Raw genomic sequence first — 23,942 nt, 5'->3', positions numbered from 1 at the left:
ACACTATAGACAGCGACATGCCTCGGCCTCCACGGAAAGAGGAAAATCACGCAGGTGATTTGATAGTTAGGAATGGCTAATGCACTCCAGACCATGGACCTATTGTTGAGGCTATTGAAATCACACGTGTGATGAGCCGGATGAGGTGGTATATGTTGACTGCATCTTCTGAAGATATATATTGTATTGAGCCCGGCCTGCTGTAGTACAGTTTCGCCAAGTCATATTCCTATTGACGAGAATGGCCATCATCAAGGCATTGGCAGGTGTCTGCCTCGCGGCCACTGTGCTTGCAAGCCCAACACCAACGGAGAACGAGCCTGCAAAGATCGAGGCACGACAAGGAACTACCAATGCTCCCATCACCAACCAGAACCAACTCGATGCTGCTCTCCGAAGCCTCAGCGCCGGTGCAACTGTCGGAACGGCCATCTTGACCAACATCGTCCCGGCCCCAGGTCCATCCAGTATCCCAGAATTCGCTGCTCAGATTCAGAAGATCTCTGCCACCAACCCACGAGATATCTTCCAAAACGGCGCTGAGATCCTCCTCGGAGGTCTGGCTGGTCCAGGAGACTTCCTCACGATCGCCAAAGCCTATACTATTGAGAGCAATGCCAACAATATCAACCTGCGCCCAGCTTTCCCACCTGTCTACCCAAGAAACGGTCCAAACGATGCGCCATACTCTTTGAGTGAATCGCAGCTCAGACGAGCCATTTACATCCCACCGGATTACACCTATGGCCGCAAGCCACCGGTTCTGTTCCTCCCAGGCACTGGTGCACGCGCCGGATCTAACTTTGGTCCTAACATCGCGAAGCTGTTCCGAGAGCAGAATGTTGCCGATCCGGTATTCGTGAATCTGCCAGCTGAGAACTTGGACGACATTCAGAACGCCGCTGAGTATGTCGCTTATGCGATCAACTACATTTCCCGCATCAGCGGAAACCGCAAGGTACGTTCATTCAATTCTTTCGCCTCCTGCCAATTGATCAGTACTAACCCTTTCCTCCCAGGTCAACACAGTCTCCTGGTCCGCCGGCTCCGTCGACGCCCAATGGGCCCTCAAATATTGGCCCTCCACACGCCCCAACGTCGCCAACAAAATCAGCATCTCCGGCGACTACCACGGCACAATCCTCGCCCAAATCCTCTGTCCAGGATTCCCAACCCCAGGTTGTGTCCCAGCCGTCGCACAACAAAACTACAACAGCACATTCATCAATACCCTCCGTAACCGCGGCGGAGATTCTGCTTACGTCCCCACAACAAACATCTACAGCATCTTCGACGAAATCGTCCAACCGCAACAAGACCCAAATGCCTCTGGCGCCCTTCTCGGAGGTCCAAATATCGTTTCTAATACTGAGATTCAAAATGTTTGCACCGCACTTTTGCCGGGTGGAGGGCCTAACGTCAACCACGAAGGCGTACTGTACAATTCTCTCGCATACGCTTTGGCGAAAGATGCAATTGTCAATGGCGGACCTGGAAGGTTGGATCGCATTGATACAAAGCTGGCTTGCTCGCAATTTGCTGCGCCCGGGTTGACGCTTGCGGATATTTTGGCGACGGAGGCTTTGATTCCTATTGCGGGAGCGGCGATTGTGGCTTATCCGGAGAAGGTTGCGAATGAGCCGCCGATTAGAGCGTACGCGAGGGGGGATGTTCCTGCGGGGGCTTAAGGAGATCGGGATTGAATTGGGGGGTTAGAGGAATGGAGAGAGTGAAGGGGAAGGGGAGAGTGAGACGATGTTAGTTTCTTTATGGGATGAAGATAAATGATCAATGAGAGGATTCATGCGCTTTACGAATTGATGTGAGATTATTTTGAATGTATGTTTCTTGCTCTTTGCTCTTGTATTCGGAAACTCTGTCGATTCATCTAGTGACTCCACTTCAATGGAAGATAGGCGGCAGATGTGTTTTCTGTAAGTTGTTCACATGCTGGAGTTGCTTCCGCCTGTTGGAAATCGCTTTTAATGAGTTCATGTGGTTAGAGAGCAAATTGTTTCAATTGCAGACGATATGTTCAAGGGTTCTCGTTCCCAGGATAGATAGTACCTTAGGGAGAAAAGCAAATGGGAGTCAGGAAAGTGAACTGCCAGTGGAACCTGGAGCCAAGTACTGCTTAGTCAGCTTTCACTCCCCACATCATCATCACGGGAAGAGGCAGCTCACAGCTCACAGCAGGTCACTTCCCACGGAAAGATACACGGTTAGAGCAGCAGGTTGCACTTGCCCACGAGCTGGCTGTGGCACGATGGAGTCCATCAGCAAAATCAGCTCGCTGCTGGAGCAAGGTATGTACCTGATCAACACCACCTCAACAACATGGACAGCGAACTCCCCAGCACGAAGCGACCACACATACGTACCCTGACTGATCGACGCCGTACAGCACGCGACCTCACGCTCGAAGCCGCCCGCGATGCCGGACCACGAAGGACCACGAAGGCGCTGCCGGCGGCGCAGATCAAAAAGATGTTGGATAGCAAGCACGAGCGAGAGGTGCTCGATGGGCTGCGGAAAGTGGTTGCGGTAGGCCAGGACCATCAATTGTACATACACGTTGGAGCGACACAAGTTGATAATAAGAGATGTAGATGCAATATGCCAATCCTCCGCAACCGACTCTTACTTTCTTTCCCGCTGTCCTCAAGACTCTGTCGAATCCATATCCGTCAACGAGACCATTGGTATACAATTATTTGATCCATCATGCTGAGGCAGATCCGGATACTGCGTTACTGGCAATCAATACGATACAGAAGTCCCTGTCAGATACTAACCCGAGAGTACGAGCTATGGCGTTGAAGACCATGTCTGGGATCCGCATTCCCATGATCGCACAAATCATCAGCCTGGCGATTAAGAAGGGCGTCAATGATCTTTCGCCTCTCGTGCGGAAAGCCGCAGCGCTGGCTTGTGTGAAATGCGTACAGCTTGATGAGAGCACGCGGCCGCAGATCGAGGACTATATTTCAACTCTGCTCGGCGATCAACAATATTATGTTGCAGGCGCTGCTGTGCAGGCTTTAATGGAGATTTGCCCGGATCGCTTGGACCTCATACATCCTGTCTATCGCAGGCTGTGCAAGATGATTGTCGATATGGACGAGTGGGGTCAGCTGGCTGTGATTCGACTATTTACGGTATATTCGCGCAAGTGCTTTCCGAAGCGCACCACGCGAGTGAAGCGTGCGGCGACCCAGGAGCAACGAGCGAAGGACTTTTACGAGGATCTGGAGCCACAGGAGGAGACAGAGGAAGATTATGAGGAAGTCGAAGCGATGGATCCAGATCTCGAATTGTTCCTGAAATCGATCCAGCCGCTTCTATCCTCTCGCAACTCGGCCGTCATTCTCGCTGTCACCCGGGCATACCTCTATCTCGCTCCTTCAACACACCTTGCAAAAGCAGTCGGTCCGCTGATGGCGCTGCTTCGATCACCTCAGGACATTCGACAGGTGGCTCTGTACAATATCGTTCAAGTGTGTCTGATCGACCCTGCTCAGTTCGTACCATACTTTCGACATTTCCTGGTTCGCGCAACAGAAGCTCCCCAGATCTGGCGGCTGAAGTTGGAAGTTTTGACGTTGATGTTCCCGCATAGCGGCAAAGAAATACAGGAGCTTATACTGGCCGAGCTGGAGCATTTCTCGAAAGGTCACGACACGAATCTAGTCCGTGAAAGTGTTCGAGCTATTGGACGATGCGCGCAGGCATCCAGTGATAGAACATCTCGCCGATGTTTGTCCCTCCTGCTTAAGCAGATCCGCAGTCCGGATGCTAATCTGGTTGGCGAAGCGATGGAAGTCGTTCGACATCTCATCCAACGAGCACCTGAAGAACATCGCAAGACTGTTATAAGGCTAGCAAAGAACCTCGATACTCTCACGTCGCCTTCTGCACGAGCAAGCATTGTCTGGCTGATTGGAGAATTCGCTGGAGTCGATCCGGAGAACAACATCGCTGCGGATGTGTTGCGCATCTTGGTCAAAAATTATGCCGAAGAGAGCGACGAAGTGCGCGCTCAGACCATTCTGCTCGCGGCGAAAGTTTACTTGCATTACCTGAATGCTAAGAATGAGAAGCAGAAAGCAATGGATGCGTTGAACCCGGAACAGAAACCGGTCTCTTCCAGTACTGTACTCTCGCCGACTGAAGAAGAGATCGACGGCTTCCGAGAAAACGCGTTCTCAACACAGAATGAAGCCGTGCCTCAAGAAGACCAAGAATCAAAGCATCCCATCGAAGTCCTCTACCAGTATACTATGCTCCTTGCACGATACACGCCCTCATACTCCCTTCGGGACCGCGCACGCTTGTTTCGATCTCTGCTATCAGTGCAAAGTAGCACAGAACTTGCTTCTCTACTACTCTTAGCACCCAAACCTGTCCCTCAAGCGCCCTCTCCTTCCGAAAGTCGGAAGACCTTACTGCTTGGGACGACTTCCTTGGTCATCGGATCTGAAGCTGGCACGACGGGAATGCGAGGATACGAGCCTCTGCCTGAATGGGTGGAAAGTGGCCGCGAACCTGATCCCAAGTTGCGAGACGATGGTGACCGAGCGACACAGAAGGGTGCATATGTTCCGGAGCGAGAACTGACTGCTGCACAAAGATTGGACGAGGGGTTGGAGAAGGATCCTGGCTATAAGAGCAGTATGATCGGGGGCCCGAAGAAGGAGAAAACATTGGATGCGTGGTTGGATGAGGAGAGTGAGAGTGAAGAGGAAACTGAGGAGGAAGAGGAGACGGAGAGTGAAGAGGAGACTGACGAGGAGGAGGAGAGTGAGTATGAGACAGACAGCGAGGAGGATGAGAGAGCGGGTTTGGTGAAGTCGTAACAATCGAAAATGTTGTATTTGGCTATGCCGAGTAGGCAGCATATGTTGTTACATGCTGATGACCACTCGATGTTGCATCGTCGACGCTACGCACAGGAACTTTGTGCGGTTTCCAAACTTGCGGAGAGTCCTCTGGATTTTATTGTTTACTGACCAGCGTGCTTCCCTTTCATTGACAGGAACTCGCTGCCTTCTGGTGTCATCTCCTGCTTGCCCGATGGCGCATTCGCGGCCTGAATTGGAGAAAAACATCTCGTAAGTTCGTCTTCGTCGGCTGCATGTCAACCGGTGATAGTGGTAGTGAGAATGATTCCTGGTATCCTTCTGAAGTGGGTCGCCTCAGAAATCTGAGCGTAACCCAGCTTTCCACGCCAGCTGAGATTCACTGGAAAAGGTGAAGTCGAGCCGAACAGATCTGCATTGGCGATGACAATGTTTCGCAGAGGCTTAGGTCCAGACAAGGCTTCATACTTTCGAAGTCCAGCAGTCACTCATCCCGTCATGGTAACATCCTTGCCTTTTCCTTTCGCAGCTGCAGCCGCAGCAGGTGGTGCTCCATTCGCCGCCTCGGGCAGCTTTTTGAGCTTCAACTCAGCAGATTCCTTCACAGCCTCCGCAAGTACCGTTCTTGTCAGTACAGCAGCTTTGACAGCACTGTCAATTAGTTTTTCGCTCTCCACCCCAGCATCACCTTTCATCCACATTTCTGAAATCTCGTCTCGTGAGTGCATGTATCCTACCACACACGCCGCTCGAATGTCTTCCTCCGGTGGCGCAGGATCCAGAACGAATTCGGCATTTCCTTCGCTGTTTCCAGTCGATGCAGGTTTTCGCTCAACCAAAGCCGCAACACCACCACTCACCAGATCCACGCAATCAATTCCCGCATCGCATAATGCCGCACTCGCCACTGTAATGCATCCCGCTAGAACACTCATGAGACCCCAGCCTGTTCCCTTTCCACTCCGTCCTTCGCCTCCGATCTCCGGAAATCCATCCTCCTCGCCTTCCAAAATCGTCACGACAACTTCACATCCAGCTTTCGGCCATCGCTCTCCAATAATCACACCTCTCAACGCAGTCTCCAAATGCTGCGCTAGATCCCTCTCGCTTGCATCGCGAATATAGCCTCTCCGTACTCGTGTCGCGAATGGCGCGAATTTGATATGTGTTGTCAAGAGGAGATTGGGACTAAAAGCTGCGGTGCGAGGGAGGGGCCGAGGACCGTGGACTGTGCAGATGATTTTGAGAGAAGAAGTCAAAGGAATCAGAAGGGCGTTGGCGTCTTTCGATTTTGATGACACGTCTTGAGGCGAGATCTCATAATATGCGCTTCCGCTTGCTGAGGGGACTACGCCAGTGCGAAGGAAGATTTTGCGGTGTTCTTCTGCTTGTCGCGTCCTTGAAGGTCTTGTGATGTGTGATGGGTATTCGAAGATCGGAGGGGCTGTGCCTCCTGCTGGAGGGTTGAGACGGCGGCGATCGGATTGCATTGTTTTTGTTGCCTGTTTCTTGAGGTGTTGATGTTGATGCTTGGCATGGACTTTCTAGAGGTGAAGTTTGGCTGGAGATGGAACGCCACAAACGCCGCAAGGGTTCGATTGGTTGTTCCTGCAGATGCGTCATTGGTTTGTGGCTGTGCGGTTCACACTCACGAGACCTCGATAGCTGCTGATCCCAGGCGGCGACATTTCGATTCTGTTCTCTCTCACTCCTCTCCCACCAACACACACGACGAGAACGAAACTGCACACCCACAATGTGCGGCAGCGACATCTTCCTCGGCCTCATCGCCATCCTCTTCCCACCCATCGCCGTGTGGGTGAAGCGGGGCATCTGCTCGGCAGACAGTCTGATCAACATCGCCCTCTGCTGTAAGACTCCACTCGCATCCACTTCGATTGTCCCCTACTGACAGTCCCACCAGGTCTCGCATACCTCCCCGGTCTCCTCCACGCCTGGTACATCATCTCCATCTCCCCCGACCCGACCTACGAGCAAGTCGCGCAACAGGACGCCGAGCGCGGCAATGTCACATACTACTACGTACAAACCACCGGCCAGCCACAATATGCTGCACCACAGCAAGGACAGCAAGGCTATGGAACAGTGAACGCCAGCACGCCGAATGCACAGTTCCCGCAACAGCAGACGAAGCCTCAGCCACGTCCTGCACCGGCTGATGTGCAGCCTCCGGCATCGACGTCGCAGGCAGGACCGAGTAATGGAACAGATGATGCTCCACCGCCATCGTATCAGCAGGCTACTGGGGATAATAAGATTCAAGGGCCATGAAGGACAGAAGGTAGAGGACGAGATCTGTATACGAAGAGATGTGGCGCAGTCATGGATATGGACATGGATATATGGAGTTTAAAGGGTTGTGCTTCGGGTATGGAGAGTTTTACTTGATCAGTAGAGCTCGTTCTACAGAATTACGGTTGTAAGTATGTATCGACAGGAAATGCGACAAGTTGTATGATCTTGTAGCTGTTGTCGTAAGACTTCGATTACACCGACTTCGATTCGTCATTTCGTAAATGATGGTAGTGGTAAGGATGGAGCGCATATTTCTGCGCCCATCATCGAGACATATGCATCAATTACTTCAGCGCCATTCGCCCGACTCCACATTTACGGAGTCCGAAAAGTATATGTAATGGTTGCGAGGAACTTCTTCGACAACAAAGGTGGCGTTCGATTCCCCTTACGAGTGGTGTAAGCGCAGCTATACTCTGCCCGCATAGCCCGCTCTGAGCTTAGCAAGCCTTGCCTCCCTCTCATCCCTCGCCGCAACCGAGAAAGAATGATTATAATGTCCTCCACTCTCGCACCAACGGTTAATCGCATCTCCATCATGATGGTCAAGACTGGCATGCAATTCCTCCAGCAACTCTCCTGCAGGCAGATGGTGCCACGCCCAACTTTGGTCAAGATACCGATATGCCACACCGTCCATGTAAACATTTCTCTCCCTTGCAAAGCCAGTGCAAAGCTTTGCAATTTCACTGACTAGCATGCCTTTCGAATTTGCTGCGAAGACGACTTCCTCCTCGTCGTCTACAACCCCGCCAACGTCGTCATCGATTAATGCACACGATGAGATTGAAGGTTGAGCGACCAGTTGCCTTCTCCATGAAGCTTTGATGTAAGTGCATCGAGCTTCGTAATCTGGGTCATTTTCTCTGATTTTACCGATCATTGGGTGGATCCAGATGCAGTAAGAATCGCCTTTCGTTCCGCAGTATGGGTTTTTGAGAGTAGAAAGCATCCATCTGCCCTCGCATCGACTTCGTTTGTAACAACGAGCGACTTGGAGTCGGATGCTGGAAATCGGTTCGAAGAAGAGTGCTTGTTGGAGTGATCTAGAACCGTCTACGACTGCTTGAAATTGCTTGCAAGTGCGTTGGATGTTGACGAGGATATCGCGTGGTGGAAGATCGAGGAAGATATGCTGGGCGAGTTCAAAGATGCTGAAGACTTTCTCGGCAGGGCTGAGAGGGATCTCGATCTGTCCAGTAGTCAGTCTGATCATCTTCTCCAAGACGAACAGAAAATGGCTCACGTACCTCGTTGCCTTCACCGTCCTTCCCATCGAGACTCTCGAAAGGATTGTCGGATTCCCAGCGCAGTTTCGTCTTCATGACAGTGATTGAGCGACAGATAGTGATGCTAGATCGGATGTGCAAACTTTATGGTTCGTGTGCAATTTTATGTACCAAATGTGTTTGCTGCGATTGCTAATCGTCATTGAGCGGCAAGGCAGTCGCAGTCCTTTGTCTAAGACCGTGAGTGCTCTCGCGATTTCGAATCATATCAGGCAGGATCTGGTGGGTTTGAAGTTTGTTGGAGAAGGAAGTGAGGTGCTCACTTGGAGGCTTCGCGGTGCTGCAGGAGCGAGGTTCTGGGCGCTATCGATGAGTCGTATCTACCTAAAATCGATCAACACTACATAGGGCGGGCGCTCGTCAAACATACGTGTACGCTTAAGGCTATTTATGTCGGCCTGCATGGAGTCGTGGTCGACAACGAAGGAAGCGGGGATACAAAGCGAAAAGAGAGAGTTTTGGAAGTGAATAGCAATCTCTGATTGTAACATGGTGAGCATCTGTCTAGCTTGAAGGTTTTGAGTCGTTGCGCTTCTGATAATGGACGCTAGCCTTTGGTAGGTGATCCTGTCCGGCTTATCTGAGGCCTAAGCTCGAAGAAGATGGTTGTGTTTGAGTCAGCTGCCATCGGATCTCTTACTCCTGTTGCTCTTCTTCTTCTCCTTCAGACGAGGTCGTGATCCGTTCACTGTCATCGTCTTCTGGTTCAGTAGCGGCTGAGCTCAGGGAAATAATGCCACGCTCGTTGACCTCGTACTCACCACTTGCCATGAGCTGTATAGCACGAATTTGCTGCTGTTGCGCTTTGACCGCTGGATCTGCACTTTCTGCCATGATCACCCCAGAAGTCCGTGGCGGATGCAACGCGTTGTTACCACCTGTTAGTGCATTGTCCCAGAAGCTTTGCTGCAACAGGTCATGGACCCAAGGGAAAGGCGTACTCCAATAGACATAGGTGTCAGCGAGCGGAGGGCCTCGGAACCTTGCTTGAATCCCCGGTGCAAGATTATTCATTCTGGTGAAGTTTGGATACTCTTCGCAACAGATCATGCCCAGGAAAGAGCTTGGTTCTTCATCGATAAAGTAGCAAGGCAGGTCATCCGCTACTCCGAACCGATTTAGAATACCACCGAATAGAAAGGTCTCTGGATCGAAGCCATTTTCCGAGGTTTGCGATCCTCCGACGAATATGCCGGTGCAGCGACATGTGTGCATGCTGTACACTGCCGCGTGGACCAGCTCGTGGACGAGAGTGGTGGCTAGAACTATCGTAGACCAAAGCATGGCGACAAAGTGTCCATCGTCTTCCGCTTCCATAATGTCATCGAGCCTGTCGACGTTGAGAAGAATGACACTACCCGGGCCGGGCAGCTGCCGAAATGTGACGAGGCTCTGTGGATCGCACAATGCGTCCACATTGCTCTTGTCCGGTGGACTAGGGATGATGCGAACACCAGTGGCAAGTTCATTCAACTTGGCGCGTGTCATCTGCTGCTCGACAATGGTTAGCGAAGCTTTTGGTTCGGGACAAATGTGCTTGAGTGTACCATTGTTACAGTTTACGACAGAGTCGCCTACCACGAGAATGGAATGGAAAAAGGGTAAAGCCTTTTCCAGCAGCAAGGATGCCAATCGACAGGCCGTGACAGGATATCGATATTCATCGTCCTTTGTTCCCTCAATTGTCTGGAAGAGCGGGTGGATTGGAAAAGTGAGATCCGGACCCCGTACATCGCTAGAGTTGAAATGCTCCATACGGTGAAACGAATCCTCTTCGTTGAACAGGACAACTCTTGAAAGTGTCGGATTCATGGCGTCGAGTCTGTTTTGGTGTACACGTTTGTGTTCGGGGTAACTGCTGTCCTGCAGCTAGTCGTTTTAAGTGTTGGCGAAGCGCGTGTCGAGTGCTTGTTATGCTTGTGCAATTGCTTCCGAGATTTGCGAGTCGAGTGTGAGGGAGATGAAGCGTCTGGCATGTATTCCGCAGCGGACGCTGGAGACCAGCTATAAGCAGATGCCTCCATAATCACATTGTCTGCTGGTCATGTCTCCGTGACATTTTTGACACACCCATATTGACCAACACGAAGACAAAGACGGATAATCGCATTGTTCCTTTCAGTGGACTGACGAGGCAGCACGTGAATTGTCACATAGGGACGAACGCCTTGTAACATAGAACTTTGTCCGTTATGGAAAAGGGTCGGTATCATGCGAAGGTGCGAAACTTCGAACTGAAGTTTGACGAGTACCACTCCTTCATACTCTGGTCGTATCAGAGCAAGAGATGGCTAAACCTTGCGCATATTGGCGCAGTGGCTCGTCTTGCATCATCTTTGACTGTGAAGCGGAGGTGAGATGGCACATCAACCAGTGATGCAGGGCTGCTCGCGTTAACCCCATCATCTCTGATATTGCCGACATGTATCCGACTTTTCGATGTCGACTGGACAGTTATTGCGATCAAAGAGTGTCGCCAGCTAAGAGTGCTATCAGTAGCGATTTGCGCCCGTTAGATAGCTTAGTAGTCTTGCCATGCTTTCGTCAGATCTCATGTTGTTCGGTATAGGGCCGCAGAAGCGTCTGGCCATGACGAATATAGGGGGTTCGTAGAGGTATATAGGCTGTTCAAAATTTTGCAGACGAATGCCCGGGCAATTTCGCGCGTTCCACTGCGCATGTGTAAAGTACTATGTATTCATGAAAATACATCTCGGACCCAGCCCCGTTTGTCTCGCGTTACAGCGGCAGCACTGACTGTCGCCCGGAAACGCTGGTCTTTGGAACAAGGCGGCGCTGATGGCGGCCGAGCACGTGAAATGAAGTCACGGCGTGGTATTGGAGTCTTTGGTGAGTATAGTAGCTGTTTCCGGGATCGATATCGCACTGTACAATGTGATGTGATGAGAATCAGAATAAAGACCGCGATACAAAGAAACGGAGGTTGGAGGCAAGCGCATCGGGCCGGCAATGCCAAGGATTAGAGGCTCGTGCGCAAGACAGAGAAAAAGCTTCCGATTCAGATCTCAGCTTTTGCACCAATTGTTTACCAACTTCACACGCATGTCGTGCGAGGACGCGACGCTACATCTCAGACGGCAGGTGCACATGTCGCAGCACCTCGTACTACGCAATGGTCTGCGCCCCATCATAAACGCGTGCATGGGTCCCAGTTGAGCTGCGAACCGGCACCAGAGATGGCATCCTCGCGTCACGTCGTGCTGGAGATCCAGAATGTGCAGGAGTTTGTACAGCATATTCTCAAGTCGCATGCTCCGCCATCGACTCTGATTATCTGCTCCTCCAAAGAAGAGTTCTTGACGGCTTTCAGAGAGCCACCGGCGACGACCTCGAGGAGCATGGATGGCCTTGACGACTGGCTGCAGATACCGACTCTCCGGCTCTTATCGACTTCACGCACGCTCAAATTGGCCTTCTGTCCAGATATAACGCATCTTCGCGCTTATCTGGCTGTCTACGGCGTCAACGTGGCGAAACGAGCTGGAGAGACGGACACTGCTTTGCGTCGACAAGATGCACAGCCTATCCTCGCCATTCTGAACCCTCTCGAGTTGCATCGACCGACTTCAGCGTTTTCTGCACAAGGGCTGAACAGGACCTTCGCTAACGCTGTCGAGGCGGCGCACAGCACGAACAGCAAGCTGATCCTAGCCGAATGGCAACCGCAGACCGAAGACCTCAGCAGTTCACATGGCCAGAGGCAACCGAGCCCATGGGACGAAGAACTTCCAATACTTAACATGACAACCAAGCGCTTAGGTGACCTATCAGTCGGCCGGACTGTCAAAGCTCGAACAGTTGCTCAGCGCTGGTGCACTTTCGAACAAATGCCGCAGCCTGTGCGCTACTGATTCTTGGTGAGTCTGCTATTCTCTCTTGCACTAACTTTCATGATGAGAACAACAGTTAAATTCACAGACCTGTTCCTAACAATCATGTGGAGCAATACGTTATTATTCCTGACTACGTCTATCATCACGCATTCGCTGAACATGTTCGTTGCTTGTACTCATGCTAACAAGCTCAAAGCAGATACCAGAAACATATGCACTTCAGCTTCCCTAATACAATTCGACAACCAGAATGTGAGTATTGGTCCCATCCTTTCGTCGCCCTTTCATGATGATACACCAGCTGGCACCAGTCTGAGAAAGACTTGTACTCTTTTTGCTGCGGACTAGCTTTGCACGAGACACGATCTCTATATCTGAACACGAAATCTTCTCTACCATTTATTGCAGCTTTCAATCACAAGAGTGGTCGCTGACTGTATAACAGGACTCGTGAACTCTGGAAATTGTAACATCGCAAGCAGAGTAGCTATGCACAGCAGTGTGTCGAACAGAAAAAGAGTCATTGGGTATCGTCAAAATATGTACAACCAGCAGCCTCTCTGCTTTGCGCTTCAATGTCCAGATGCAAATCATCATCATTCTCAGAGGTTCTGCTCCATCTCCGTGATGTACAGCCGAATATGGCTTTCCATCTTCATGTACTCCTCTCTCGCAGCCTGTACCTCGTGCTCGATCTGTTCTTTCAAGTCGGCCATCTAGAACACAGGTAAGTTAGCATCTCGGACTCCACCAAACACTCTATAGACAGATTCGAACTCACCTTCTTCTCCGTCTGCTCAATCCTCACCCTCCTCTTCTCCACCTGATCTCCTCGTTCCCTCCTCTCAGCTGTCAATTCTCTATGCGTCGCGCGCAAAGCCTCCATTTTCCCCTTCGCATTCTGCGCCCTTGTCTCCGCGTCTTTCCGCAGCTTCTCCGTTCGATCTTGCCATTGCTGTAATTGTTTCCGCAACATTTTCTCTTGCCTCTCCACTTCCCGCACATTGTTCGACTTCTCTGTCAACGCATCGCGATTCTTCGCCGCTGCACGTTGCTCCTCTTCCTCTTTCTGCAGCTCTTGATCTAGATCTGAGAGTAACCTCGTCAGAGATGAGATGTCGGTTTGGAGGAGGGAAAAGGTATCGCATGATGTCTGGAGTGCTCGGGAGCGTTTATCGAGGCGTGCGATCTCGTTTCGATCGCTTGCGAGGTTCGAGCTGAGGTCTCGGAGGGATTGTTCAAGGTGTGCGGGGGACTGTTCGGTGTAGGGACGAAGCTTCGCGGCTTCGGCGCGTGTTTGCATGACGGATGTAGTTTTGTCTTCGAGGAGAGATTTCAGGCGGGACTGTTCGCCTTTGACGCGCTCGAGCTTTTCGGTGACGCGTTCTTGGGCCTTCTTGAGCTCGAGGAGGCGGGTTTTGAGTTCTGTGGATCGTTGCTCTTTCTGCTGAAGCGCGGCTTCGACGTTTTTGCGGTTCTGTTGCATTTCTTGTAGCTGATCTTCCTTGTCTTGATTCGCATGGTATAACTGCTCGATGGTGTTCTTCGTGCGCTCGGAGCTGTTGTAATGCTCGTCTATCACGTTTGTCTGGCTTTCGCGGAATCGAATGAAGTTGATTATGTAGCTGAAAATCTTCACCAGGCGAGGATGTGTCGGTCGGTAGATGTCGCTGAAGGTGAAGTCTTTGATGCCGCACTCGAGAAGCAATTTGCGCATGACGATGAAGAAGCCCATTAATTCGCGCGTGTCTGCTGTGAAGATCCGCTCTGCGTCGTCGCCGCACATGTCTTCTGCTGCTGCGCGCATCGCGGGCGCAACGACTTCGCGCGTCGTGTTCGTGAGCAGTTCCGCGAACCATTCGAACACTTTCTGTATCTGCTGTGGATTGGGCTTCCTAAGGTCCTCCAGTGTGAAGTTGATTCCAATGTCGCTGATGCATCCTGCGATTTCCTTGTCGGGCTATACTCTCGTCAGTTCGCACTGCCCGGCACTGCTCTCGATTGTGTATGCGCATACCAGTGTCATGAATGCATCCTCATCCGGCTCTTTCTGCTTCTTCTGCTGGCTAGATACTGTTCTGCCGCCGGCCATGCTCATTCTAGGATTGTAGTCCATACTCGGCATCGTCTGCAGGTATGCGCTGCTGGGTGCGATGTTGTTGTGGTAGTGCTGTCGGAGGTGGTGCGCGTGTCGCAAAGCTGCTGTGTTGTTGATCCCGCGTCAACAAAAGATCGCGAGGGGTGATTGTCTTGGCGCTGGCCTCGTCCTTCCATTCAAACTCCGCTTTCTCAACATCATCATTGCATTGTTCTGTTGACACCTTGGAACATGGCGATATTCAGCGCCATGAATATGATCGAAGTGCTCAAATCGATGAGCTTCGAGCTGCTCAACAAGCAGCGAATGAGAAATTCTGGTTGAGCATGACAGCTCCAAATTGTGGTACAGCCAGGCCGTTTAACGTGCTTAGCAGAGACGTCAGGCCGCCATTGGCAAGACCCGGAGCCAGGAAACAACAAACCTTGCGTCCTATTGAGATGCCATCAAGTTGTGAATTGACCGGTGTTACTTGTAGTGTACTGGTCTGTACTGCTTCTCACAGAGCGTGAAGAGAGCGCACAAAGACAATGACTCCAAGATGACTCCAGTATATTCAGACAGCCAACTAGACGGCTACAACCAGAAAGGCAACAGTTTCAACACATACAAAATGCCTCACTCCCCTCCTCTCGCTGATCCGAGCATTCCGAGCACGCAGCCTTCGCATCTTCGATTGTCAATGCAGAAGGTCAACTCGCGCTCGAATGCCTGTCAAGGCAATGAGGACACCATTAGCGGGTCTGTTCCAATGTCCTCCGAAATGCTCGCATGTTCGATGGAGTAAAGCAACCAACGAGATCTTCTTTGGTCAGCTTGACTCTATCACAAGATTTCAATAGAGGAGCAGAGCAACCAGAGATGTCCACGAGGGGCTCAACTGATGCTGTCTGAGGCGCGTGCACTTTGAATACACAAAAGGTCGGGCTTGCTTGCTTTTCTTTCTTGCTTCCTGAGCTCTATTGTGCTAGTTGTTCAGGTACTTCGTCGCAGGATGAAGCTCACTACGATCTCGGCCGCACTGTCGGCCGTCTCCTTGGCCCATGGAGCAGAAGCCTGTGAGTCAATCACGAGTGCGACAGAGTACTCGACTGACTGTTCGCAGTGGAAAGATACCGTCGAGCACGACGTCAGCTACCTGACCTTCCTCTATCAGTGACGACGCCCCTTCCTTTGCCAGTGACCACAACCAGGACCACGTCTGGGAGTACCACTGCTGCTGGCACAACAACAACGAGGTATACCATCCAGCTTCAATCGTCAAAATGGTCATGGCTGACCCTTCTACTTTAGCGCTCAACAAGCAGGAGGTGTCCCAGTGATCACGATTGGCGGGGTGCCCAGTGTCGAGGTACCACCAGTCTCCTCATCTGGCTCTTCAAGTTCCTCCGCGCCAGCAGCAGGTGTCCCGGTGCTTACAATTGGGGGGCTTCCCAGTGTAGCAACGCCATCAGTCTCCATTCCTGGCACTTCTGCCGTATCTCAACCAGCAGCAGGCGTGCCAGTACTCACGATCGGCGCAGTGCCCAGCGTAGCGACTCCATCGATCTCCTTGCCTGGAGTGCCCAGCGTCGCAACACCTTCGGTCGCCCTACCCGCCTCGCTCAGCTCCGTACAGCTACCAGCAGGCGTCTCGGTAGTGACAGTTGGCGGAGTGCCAAGCGTGGCGGTACCATCGGTCTCCTTGCCTGTCTCCGGAGTGCCCAGCGTAGCGATTCCATCGGTCTCTTTGCCTGTCACCCCCAGCCTTCAGTCTGTCTCTGTGGTTGTCCTTTCAGGCGCCGCAACACAGTTCGCCAGTACGCAGACATTGGTTACTGGCGGGCAGGCATCGATGGTTACCATTCCGGTAGTATCGGTCCCTGCTGGAGCTGCTGCAGCGTCGACCACCGTCTCTACCGCAACAGTCACCGTTTTGACGGCTGGCAACAACGCTGGCAGCTCCAGCAGCGCTGCATCTAGCTCCGGCTCTGCCTCCCAGTCCAGCTCCGCATCGGGTTCTAACTCTGCATCCAGCGCAAGCTCTGCTGGCATCGCGGCAGTCAGTGCTAGTTCGGCCTCCGCAGCATCGACAACTTCTTCCGGCTCTCTCGCTGCCGTTGCGGCTAGCACTTCGGTCTCAACGATCAGGCAGACAGTCCAGGCTACTGTGACGGTGACTGAGAAGCTCCCTGGAGGCGGCCACACGACATATGGCAAGCCAACAACCTACGTGGTATCATCGGCGCATACATACCACGAAACGCATAGTGCATCGCCCTACGGCCATCACTCCTCAGGCTATGGCCATCATACTTCTTCCAGCAACCGTGATACCCACCACACTTGGCCAATAGAGTATGAGCCTCATCACCCTATAGCAACTCACAACACTTGGCCACCAGAGCATACTGAACCTAATCACTCTTCCTCATCTCACCACGAGCCTCAGCCAACTGAGGCGCCCGAGACCCCACCAGTCGAAGAGCCTGAGCAACCACCTGTGGAAGAACCTGAGCAACCGGCAGTAGAGCAGCCTGAAACTCCACCTGAGGAAAGCCAGCCTGGTGAGGGAAATCCTGCATCTCCTGGTATTGACGATCTTCTTCACCACAAACGTGATGCTGTTGCTCAATCCACACAATCTTGCCCAGCCCCTGGCTCTTATGATAGCCAAGGCCGCTATAGCTGTAACCCAGCTCATCAGTACCCAGCTGGTCAAATCTGCGACCTTGTGGATGGATGCTACTTTCTTCGACAGCCTGGTCCTGGCGTCTCTGCGACCGCATCTTCATACGGGTCGAGCTCGACTGGTTGTCCAGCTCCTGGCTCTCGCGACAGCCAAGGCCGCTACAGCTGCAACCCAGCCCATCAGTACCCAGCTGGCCAGATCTGTGATCTTGCAGATGGCTGCTACTTCCTTCGACAGCCAGGTCCTGGCGTCTCGGTGACGGCGACTTCATCTGGATCGAGCTCCACCGGCACGGCTGGCAGCAACCCACGATGTGACAATCTCTTCGATCAATGTCGCGGCGCACCAGATGCAAACCGTGCTTTCTGTGCATCGCAATACGCCGAATGCCTGGGATACAATCCATTCACGGAGAACGGAAGCAGCTCGACTTCTTCAAAGGCTACAGGTACGCAAGGCAATGGATATGGAGCAGCAACCACGACACAGGCCAAATCTAGCACTTCCAAGGCAAAGAGCTCTGCCCCAGGGTACGGGATTGTCCCGGTGTACGGAACTGCCCCAGTGTCATCAGGCTACGCACGACCAAGCTCGTCTGCTCCTCACTACGGACCGCCTGTGGTAACGTCCCAGACCTACAAAACCCAATCTGTACCATACCCAAGCGTTCAGAAGAACACGACTGCGCCGTCCTATCCAACAACGATGCAGACTTACCGCATGCCAAACACCACTGCACCGCCGCCGGTCATGACTTCTCCAGCCAAGAACCAGACAACTCCAGTGCAGACTTATCCAGTGCCGACCAATCCGGTGCAGACCTTGCCGCCTTCACCACCAAAGCCTTCGACTCCATACCCGAACGGCACAGTCACCCAGCCGGCGCCTACCTACCCCGCTCAGTCATCGGTCACACCTCCCGTTGAGACTCATCCAGTACAACCGCCTGTCGAGACTTATCCCGTGCAACCGCCTGTCGAGACCCACCCTGTGCAGCCGCCCGTCGAGACCCATCCAGTGCAACCACCCGTCCAGACTTACCCTCCAGCACCAAGTCAACCCCCTGTTGAAACCCATCCCGCGCAGCCCCCGCCCACGCAGCCAACGTATCCCGTCCAACCTCCGGCCTCTTCGCCGCCAACTTATGCACCACCGGCTCCGAGCACGACGTCATATACGGGCACTGCTAGCAAGAAGATGGCATCTTCACTAGCACTCGTGGCGGTTGTGTTTGCCTTCTTCTTCTAGACACACGTGGCCTTAATCGAGCGAAGGCGTCCGGAGTCAATAAGGCTATACCCTCATCAGTATGTATAACACCTCCTGGCCACTTCTCTATACTACATGACTGACTCTGTCTAGCAGATTCATCACATGACTAACCAGTCATTCTCTTGATCCATATAAGACAATAACTCTTAATACTAATCGCTACATACTTGGTTGAAATGACCCCGATCTTCGCTCCTTGATTAAAATGTGACGAGGAGAAGTGGGAGGAAAGTTGCTTGTAGACCTACATTCTTTGACAATATCATTGGTTGACTCGAGAGCTGCCCTCCTTTATAATCTCATTGGTTGATCATTGATGCTTTGCCTTATCTTTCCTTGCCCCTTCTGTGCTCGTCCATATCTCTCAGCAATGGCATGGAAGATACCCTGCCGCCATCATCATCATCAAGCAACGCCTTTGCATGTGTACACTGCGAAGATATGTATTGAAGCGACGAATCTGCACAGACGTATCTGAAGCGACCTCCTCTGAATCATATCTGCGGTGATTGGCCGGAGAGTACTCCGCCCCTGGTCGCCCATCAGAGGCTGACGCCGCTTAACGAAGGGCTCCCGCCGATATCGAGGCTTGGGGTCTCACGATAACCGCTTAAGCTGCATCTCTCCTCATCGTGGGCGATGCTGAGCTGCTCAGCATGCGTTCAACGAACACAACGACACGCCGTATACCCTCTGGCAGTGTGCACGACACCAGCAGCCCGTGATCCCGCAGGCGTGAAAACGGCAGCGACGACAAGCTCAGCTTAGCACCGCTGCGTACCATCCTTGGCGCAGCGTCGAGAGCAGCATCTCCAGCATCTCCGGGGAGAATGGTGAAGCACTGCTCAGCACTGCACAGGGAAGGCGAGTGAGCCGTTCGCGATCGATCAATGGAAGTGGCCACGACCGGAAACGTGCACCGTGCAGCAGGGGGCGTCCGACAATCCCATTCCTTTGGTTCAGCCGGTGACACATCGAATGCGACCTCTTCTGCCTCACCCGCGGCTGCGAATCGTACTGCTGCTGCCAATGTCTCGACCACGGCGGTGGCGCCGGGTGCATCGGCTCCCTCGAACAAGCCCAGACAGCGGCGACGGAAGAACAATCAGGTCGAAGATCCCGAGGACGCGTCCAAGAGACGATGTGTGAGCACGGCTTGCACGGCATGTCGGTGTGTAGCCTTTTCTGAATCATTCACTTACATGCCGAGACGCGGCAGAGCTTCATGCACATAGCCGAGAGCAGCACTGACAGAGCCCTGCGATTCTCAGGAAGCGAAAATCGAAATGTGACGGCAATCTCCCCGCCTGCGCGGCATGCTGTCAGGTTTACGGCACCGAATGTATCTACGATCCGAATTCCGACCATAGACGGAAAGGCGTGTACAAAAATGACCTGGACAACTTGAAGACGCGGAGCTCGACATTGCAGACACTGATCGAGGCGATATTGAACTACCCAGAAGATGAGGTTGCAGGCCTGGTGCGGGACATACGGACATGTGAGAGCTTGGACGTGGTAGCCGAGAAGATTGTTGCAAGAGAGAATGGCAAATTGGAAGAGGAAGAAGAGGATGAAGATGTATCTCCCACGCTGGGAAACGGGAAAGAGCCGACATCAATGTTCGAATCACATCTCTACGGCAAGATGGGAGACTTACGGCTAGACGAAGGCTCTGTACGGTACATCGGAGGGACTTCCAATCTGATCCACCTGGGACAAGAAGAAACACTCAACGATGGTACGGACGAGTATCTGCAGCAAGAGAATCCAGTCACGTCGTGGACGAATGTGACCAACGATCCTGAGCTGGTCTTACATCTGGTCAATATGTACTTCACCTGGCACTACACTTTCTTCACTACGCTTTCGAAACAACTCTTCTTCCGCGATTTCATGCTTGGCCGGCCTCCACCTTACGCGAGAAGGAAGACGCATTACTGTACATCGTTGCTGGTCAATGCTATCCTGGCGCTGGGGTGCCATTTCACATCGCATGCCGGTGCAAGAGATAACCCAGAGGACTCGGCGACTGCGGGCGACCACTTCTTTCGTGAGGCAAAGCGCTTGATTATGGAGAATGACGAGCATGAGAAGCCTCATCTGACTACTGTTCAAGCACTAGCTCTCATGTCCGTTCGGGAAGCTGGCTGTGGGAGGGAAGGTCGCGGTTGGGTGTACAGTGGCATGTCGTTCCGAATGGCCTGCGACATGGGTCTCAACCTGGATTCCAGCCAACTTACAGGCAACCGATATGTCAGCGGAGACGAGAACGAAGAAGATGTTCGAAGAGTGACATTCTGGGGCTGCTTCCTATTCGACAAGTGCTGGTCTAACTATCTCGGACGTCTACCACAGTTACCTGCTTCCATCGTGACGGTTTCGAAATACGAAGTCTTTCCGGATGAGGACTCCGCACCGTGGAGTCCGTACACTGATTCTGGATTTACGCAAGCTCACGCGCAGCCTTCACGGACCAGAGCTGTTGCGTTGCAGCTCACGAAGTTGTGCGAGATCAGTAATGATTTGATGAAATATTTCTACAATCCTACGGACATGGATAAGACGAAGGGCAAAGCGGCCGAACTCAAGAAGTTGTCAGATATCCATACGCGGTTGGAGGCATGGCGAAGAGATTTGCCCAAGGAGATGGAGCCGAAAGAAGGTGGACTTTCAAGCATGCTGGTCATGCAGTAAGTTTTCCGGAAGAGACGAGCTTCAGACCTGGAGTACTGACTTTTCACAGCATGTTCTTTCAACTGCTCTTCATCCACTTGTTTCGACCTTTCCTCAAGTACACGCATGCCACGTCACCACTTCCAGCCAACGTCAGCCCTCGAAAGCTCTGCACACAAGCAGCTGCCATGATCTCAAAACTCATGCGGCTGTATAAGCGATCTCATGGCTTGCGTCAGATCTGCAACATTGCTGTCTACATTGCGCACTCGGCTTGCACGATACATTTGCTCAATCTACCCGACAAGAATGCTAAGCGCGATATTGTACATGGCGTCAAGCATCTCGAAGAGATTGGTGAAGGCTGGCTGTGTGCTCGAAGGTCGCTCGCGATCATTGGTGTACTGGCAAGGAAGTGGAACGTCGAGCTGCCAGAAGAAGCCACGAGCGTTTTGACAAGAACAGACGCCAAGTTCGGTACTGTCATTGGTGAAGTGCACTCGCCTTCAAGTCAGACAAGCAGCTCAAGGCGCCGCCTTTCAGATGTATCAATGGCACCGCCAATGCTACCGCAAGACATTCAAGCCCAGGGATGGCAGCAACAAGGACCGACCACCAACGACGCCAGAGTGACACGACCACCGGCTGCTATAGGCGTATCTGCTGGCGCACAACAAAACAACAACAACATCAGTTATCAGCTTCCGCCTCAGGATGCCTACAGCATGCAGCCACAGCAACATCCTTCAAGTACAAATACGCCACAAGCCCCACGCGCCAGAAATTGGGCATCGGCAGTAAACACCGGCCGTAGCCCTAGCGACATGTTTGGCGGCGTTGAGCAGCTCATCCGAGACAGTCAAGACTGGGCATATCGAGATCAAGCTCAAATGGCCGCCGGCTTTGGCAACTGGAACCAACTCGACATCGACCCCACAGCATGGACACAGCAGACTCCAGTCACAACTCGGGCTGCAAATGCTCCAATGCACGTCCCGGTTGACATGCACAACGGCATTGTAGGCGGTCCCGTGCAGCAGCAACAGCAGCAGCAGCAGCAGCATATCATTCCCGGCACTGCTCCGCCGCCTGCTACGTCTTTACCTCTTACCACGACTACAGCCAGCTACCCACCTCACTCGACTTCGCCTCAATCCGTAGCCGCTGATCCGGGCATGGCGAACTGGTTGAGCTCAATGAATGCATACAATAGCATGGCGACGGCTTATGACGAGAATGAATGGTATCAGTGAGTTGCGATATACGAAAGACAACTACGGGAGGTTTCGGTGCTGTTCGTGTCTAGCATGTAGAGCGTGTTGGCCAGCAAGCGGAGTTTGACTTCTTCGCTGCGTGTACATGGATACCCGGCTTGAGTGGTAATGTTTATGAAGTTATGATTGATATATCGGTATACTCAAAATCAAGGATCGACAGACGATGCAATTGTCATTCCTCATCAATTAAGCCAATTCTCTGCACACTTTTTATTGTCATCCCTGTGTGGCTCGACTTCCATGTTGCTTCTCATATATTTTAGCCTTTTGGCCGAACGGAAGCTTCTGCCAAGCTTTTGGGAGAGTTTCCTGGGTCGTGGCGAAGTCATGACATCGAGAGACTTGCGACTTGCAGCGGATCTGATAATTGTGATTTTGACCTTCTTTTGCTGGCTTAGTGCCGCGATATTTGGATTCGCTGGACCACTACGCTACGATGAGATCCTCCACGCCGTTGATCCGTGTTCATTGCAAGATAGATCCATAAGAAGAAGTGCCTCATCGCGAAAACAAGAGCACAGTATCCCGGATTGTGACACAGCCGCGGATTGCAGGACCTCATCTGAAATCGGAGACATGTCTGATGAAAGCGGGCACAAAGCGGCAGCGGCTGCTGAGCGTCATGTATCGCGGCCGATGAATCCGAGAACGTCGCGAAGCACAAACTGACCACTTCTACTTGATAGAGAGCAATAGACCTTGCACGAATACGCGATAATCAGCGAAGAAGTCGTCAAAGAAGAAAAGAATATATGAATGATCTCGAAGCCAAGTACCGGAATTGCGAACTCGTGGGAATTGCAGCCAGTGCGGAGATTCAGGCTGTGGCGAGACAGGTCGCAGAGGAGAATAGGCGGCTTCGGGCATTGTTGGTGAAGCATGGTATTGCAGTAAGTGAAATTGATGGAGATGGAAGTGGAGCGGAGAAAGCCAGAGAACTAGAAGGTTTGGTGGGAAGGAGGAAAAGTTGTGGTGGCGAAGGCAGTAGAGACCCGACTCCGAATTTGGAGTCTTGCGAGAAGTCGCTGGAGGAAATGAGACAGCAGCATGGTCAGATGCCTGAAAGAGGAAGGAGATGGTCGAGGGAGAAGTTGGCGAACTTGAGGCCTTCTCCTGCTGCGGCTGGCACCAGCGAGCTGGGGTTGGCTACCGCGAGTGCCACTGTGGTCAGCCCGCTGGCTGAGAATCCCTATACACCTGATGCTGTAATCGCATATGCACAAGCACCGTCGCTCGAGACATACGATCAATACCCGGACCAAAGCCATGTAAGCGGCTTCGCTCAAGACTGGCCACATCCTCAGAACGTGGAGCAGTGGCCTCAAAGCACGGTCCGGGATCCTCAACACCGGTCATGTAGGGACCTCGCAGAGGCTATCAGATATGTTCGGCCGACGTTATCGCAGCAGGAATTGGAACAGCAGATGGGGTGTCAGCCTGGAATCGATTGCAAGGTACCGAACTATGAGGCTTTCGATCTTATGGACCGGCTTTCTGAGGATGCAAGGCGATGACCTGGATGCTGGGAAAGAGAATGTTCTGCTGAGTTCTGTGCACTTCCTACAGAAATGGATGCTTGCACTCAGCAAACAGGCAATTCTCGGCTTCTTTCTTCTTGCGACAGATATAT

The 23,942-nt window shown here is 52.4% G+C and overlaps 12 protein-coding genes across 12 annotated transcripts; 8 read left to right on the top strand and 4 right to left on the bottom strand.

Moving 5' to 3' along the window:
• Positions 1-241: 241 nt before the first annotated feature.
• On the top strand, positions 242-1,688 carry RHO25_007567 (uncharacterized protein; the record flags this gene model as incomplete). Its single annotated transcript, XM_023599751.1, has 2 exons — positions 242-958; positions 1,020-1,688. The coding sequence occupies 2 exons, from the start codon at positions 242-244 to the stop codon at positions 1,686-1,688; spliced, it is 1,386 nt and encodes a 461-aa protein (XP_023448640.1).
• A 578-nt stretch (positions 1,689-2,266) lies between these two features.
• Positions 2,267-4,856, top strand: RHO25_007566 (uncharacterized protein; the record flags this gene model as incomplete). The annotated part of the gene is made up of 3 exons (XM_023599750.2): positions 2,267-2,306; positions 2,405-2,544; positions 2,610-4,856. The coding sequence occupies 3 exons, from the start codon at positions 2,267-2,269 to the stop codon at positions 4,854-4,856; spliced, it is 2,427 nt and encodes an 808-aa protein (XP_023449266.1).
• Positions 4,857-5,347: 491 nt separating this feature from the next.
• RHO25_007565 (uncharacterized protein) lies at positions 5,348-6,349 on the bottom strand (the record flags this gene model as incomplete). The annotated part of the gene is made up of 1 exon (XM_023599749.2): positions 5,348-6,349. The coding sequence occupies one exon, from the start codon at positions 6,347-6,349 to the stop codon at positions 5,348-5,350; it is 1,002 nt and encodes a 333-aa protein (XP_023448571.1).
• Positions 6,350-6,615: 266 nt separating this feature from the next.
• On the top strand, positions 6,616-7,151 carry RHO25_007564 (uncharacterized protein; the record flags this gene model as incomplete). Its single annotated transcript, XM_023599748.2, has 2 exons — positions 6,616-6,730; positions 6,784-7,151. The coding sequence occupies 2 exons, from the start codon at positions 6,616-6,618 to the stop codon at positions 7,149-7,151; spliced, it is 483 nt and encodes a 160-aa protein (XP_023449273.1).
• A 433-nt stretch (positions 7,152-7,584) lies between these two features.
• Positions 7,585-8,500, bottom strand: RHO25_007563 (uncharacterized protein; the record flags this gene model as incomplete). The annotated part of the gene is made up of 2 exons (XM_023599747.1): positions 7,585-8,367; positions 8,426-8,500. The coding sequence occupies 2 exons, from the start codon at positions 8,498-8,500 to the stop codon at positions 7,585-7,587; spliced, it is 858 nt and encodes a 285-aa protein (XP_023449272.1).
• Positions 8,501-9,100: 600 nt separating this feature from the next.
• RHO25_007562 (uncharacterized protein) lies at positions 9,101-10,276 on the bottom strand (the record flags this gene model as incomplete). The annotated part of the gene is made up of 1 exon (XM_023599746.2): positions 9,101-10,276. The coding sequence occupies one exon, from the start codon at positions 10,274-10,276 to the stop codon at positions 9,101-9,103; it is 1,176 nt and encodes a 391-aa protein (XP_023449271.1).
• A 1,385-nt stretch (positions 10,277-11,661) lies between these two features.
• On the top strand, positions 11,662-12,336 carry RHO25_007561 (uncharacterized protein; the record flags this gene model as incomplete). Its single annotated transcript, XM_023599745.1, has 1 exon — positions 11,662-12,336. One exon carries the CDS (start codon positions 11,662-11,664, stop codon positions 12,334-12,336), a length of 675 nt encoding a protein of 224 aa, XP_023449270.1.
• Positions 12,337-12,920: 584 nt separating this feature from the next.
• RHO25_007560 (uncharacterized protein) lies at positions 12,921-14,434 on the bottom strand (the record flags this gene model as incomplete). The annotated part of the gene is made up of 3 exons (XM_023599744.2): positions 12,921-13,034; positions 13,100-14,278; positions 14,336-14,434. The coding sequence occupies 3 exons, from the start codon at positions 14,432-14,434 to the stop codon at positions 12,921-12,923; spliced, it is 1,392 nt and encodes a 463-aa protein (XP_023449269.2).
• A 523-nt stretch (positions 14,435-14,957) lies between these two features.
• Positions 14,958-15,203, top strand: RHO25_007559 (uncharacterized protein; the record flags this gene model as incomplete). The annotated part of the gene is made up of 1 exon (XM_065602956.1): positions 14,958-15,203. The coding sequence occupies one exon, from the start codon at positions 14,958-14,960 to the stop codon at positions 15,201-15,203; it is 246 nt and encodes an 81-aa protein (XP_065459028.1).
• Positions 15,204-15,410: 207 nt separating this feature from the next.
• Positions 15,411-18,335, top strand: RHO25_007558 (uncharacterized protein; the record flags this gene model as incomplete). Its single annotated transcript, XM_023599743.1, has 3 exons — positions 15,411-15,474; positions 15,522-15,654; positions 15,710-18,335. 3 exons carry the CDS (start codon positions 15,411-15,413, stop codon positions 18,333-18,335), a joined length of 2,823 nt encoding a protein of 940 aa, XP_023449028.1.
• Positions 18,336-19,249: 914 nt separating this feature from the next.
• On the top strand, positions 19,250-22,288 carry NIT4 (Nitrogen assimilation transcription factor nit-4; the record flags this gene model as incomplete). The annotated part of the gene is made up of 3 exons (XM_023599742.2): positions 19,250-19,530; positions 19,631-21,052; positions 21,106-22,288. 3 exons carry the CDS (start codon positions 19,250-19,252, stop codon positions 22,286-22,288), a joined length of 2,886 nt encoding a protein of 961 aa, XP_023449268.1.
• Positions 22,289-23,064: 776 nt separating this feature from the next.
• Positions 23,065-23,826, top strand: RHO25_007556 (uncharacterized protein; the record flags this gene model as incomplete). Its single annotated transcript, XM_023599741.1, has 1 exon — positions 23,065-23,826. One exon carries the CDS (start codon positions 23,065-23,067, stop codon positions 23,824-23,826), a length of 762 nt encoding a protein of 253 aa, XP_023449267.1.
• Positions 23,827-23,942: the final 116 nt, after the last annotated feature.

Source organism: Cercospora beticola, chromosome 5, assembly GCF_033473495.1.
Source record: "Cercospora beticola chromosome 5, complete sequence".
Lineage (NCBI taxonomy): Eukaryota > Fungi > Ascomycota > Dothideomycetes > Mycosphaerellales > Mycosphaerellaceae > Cercospora > Cercospora beticola.
The sequence above is the reverse complement of the archived record's forward strand: the minus strand, read 5'-3'. Positions and strand labels throughout refer to the sequence as shown.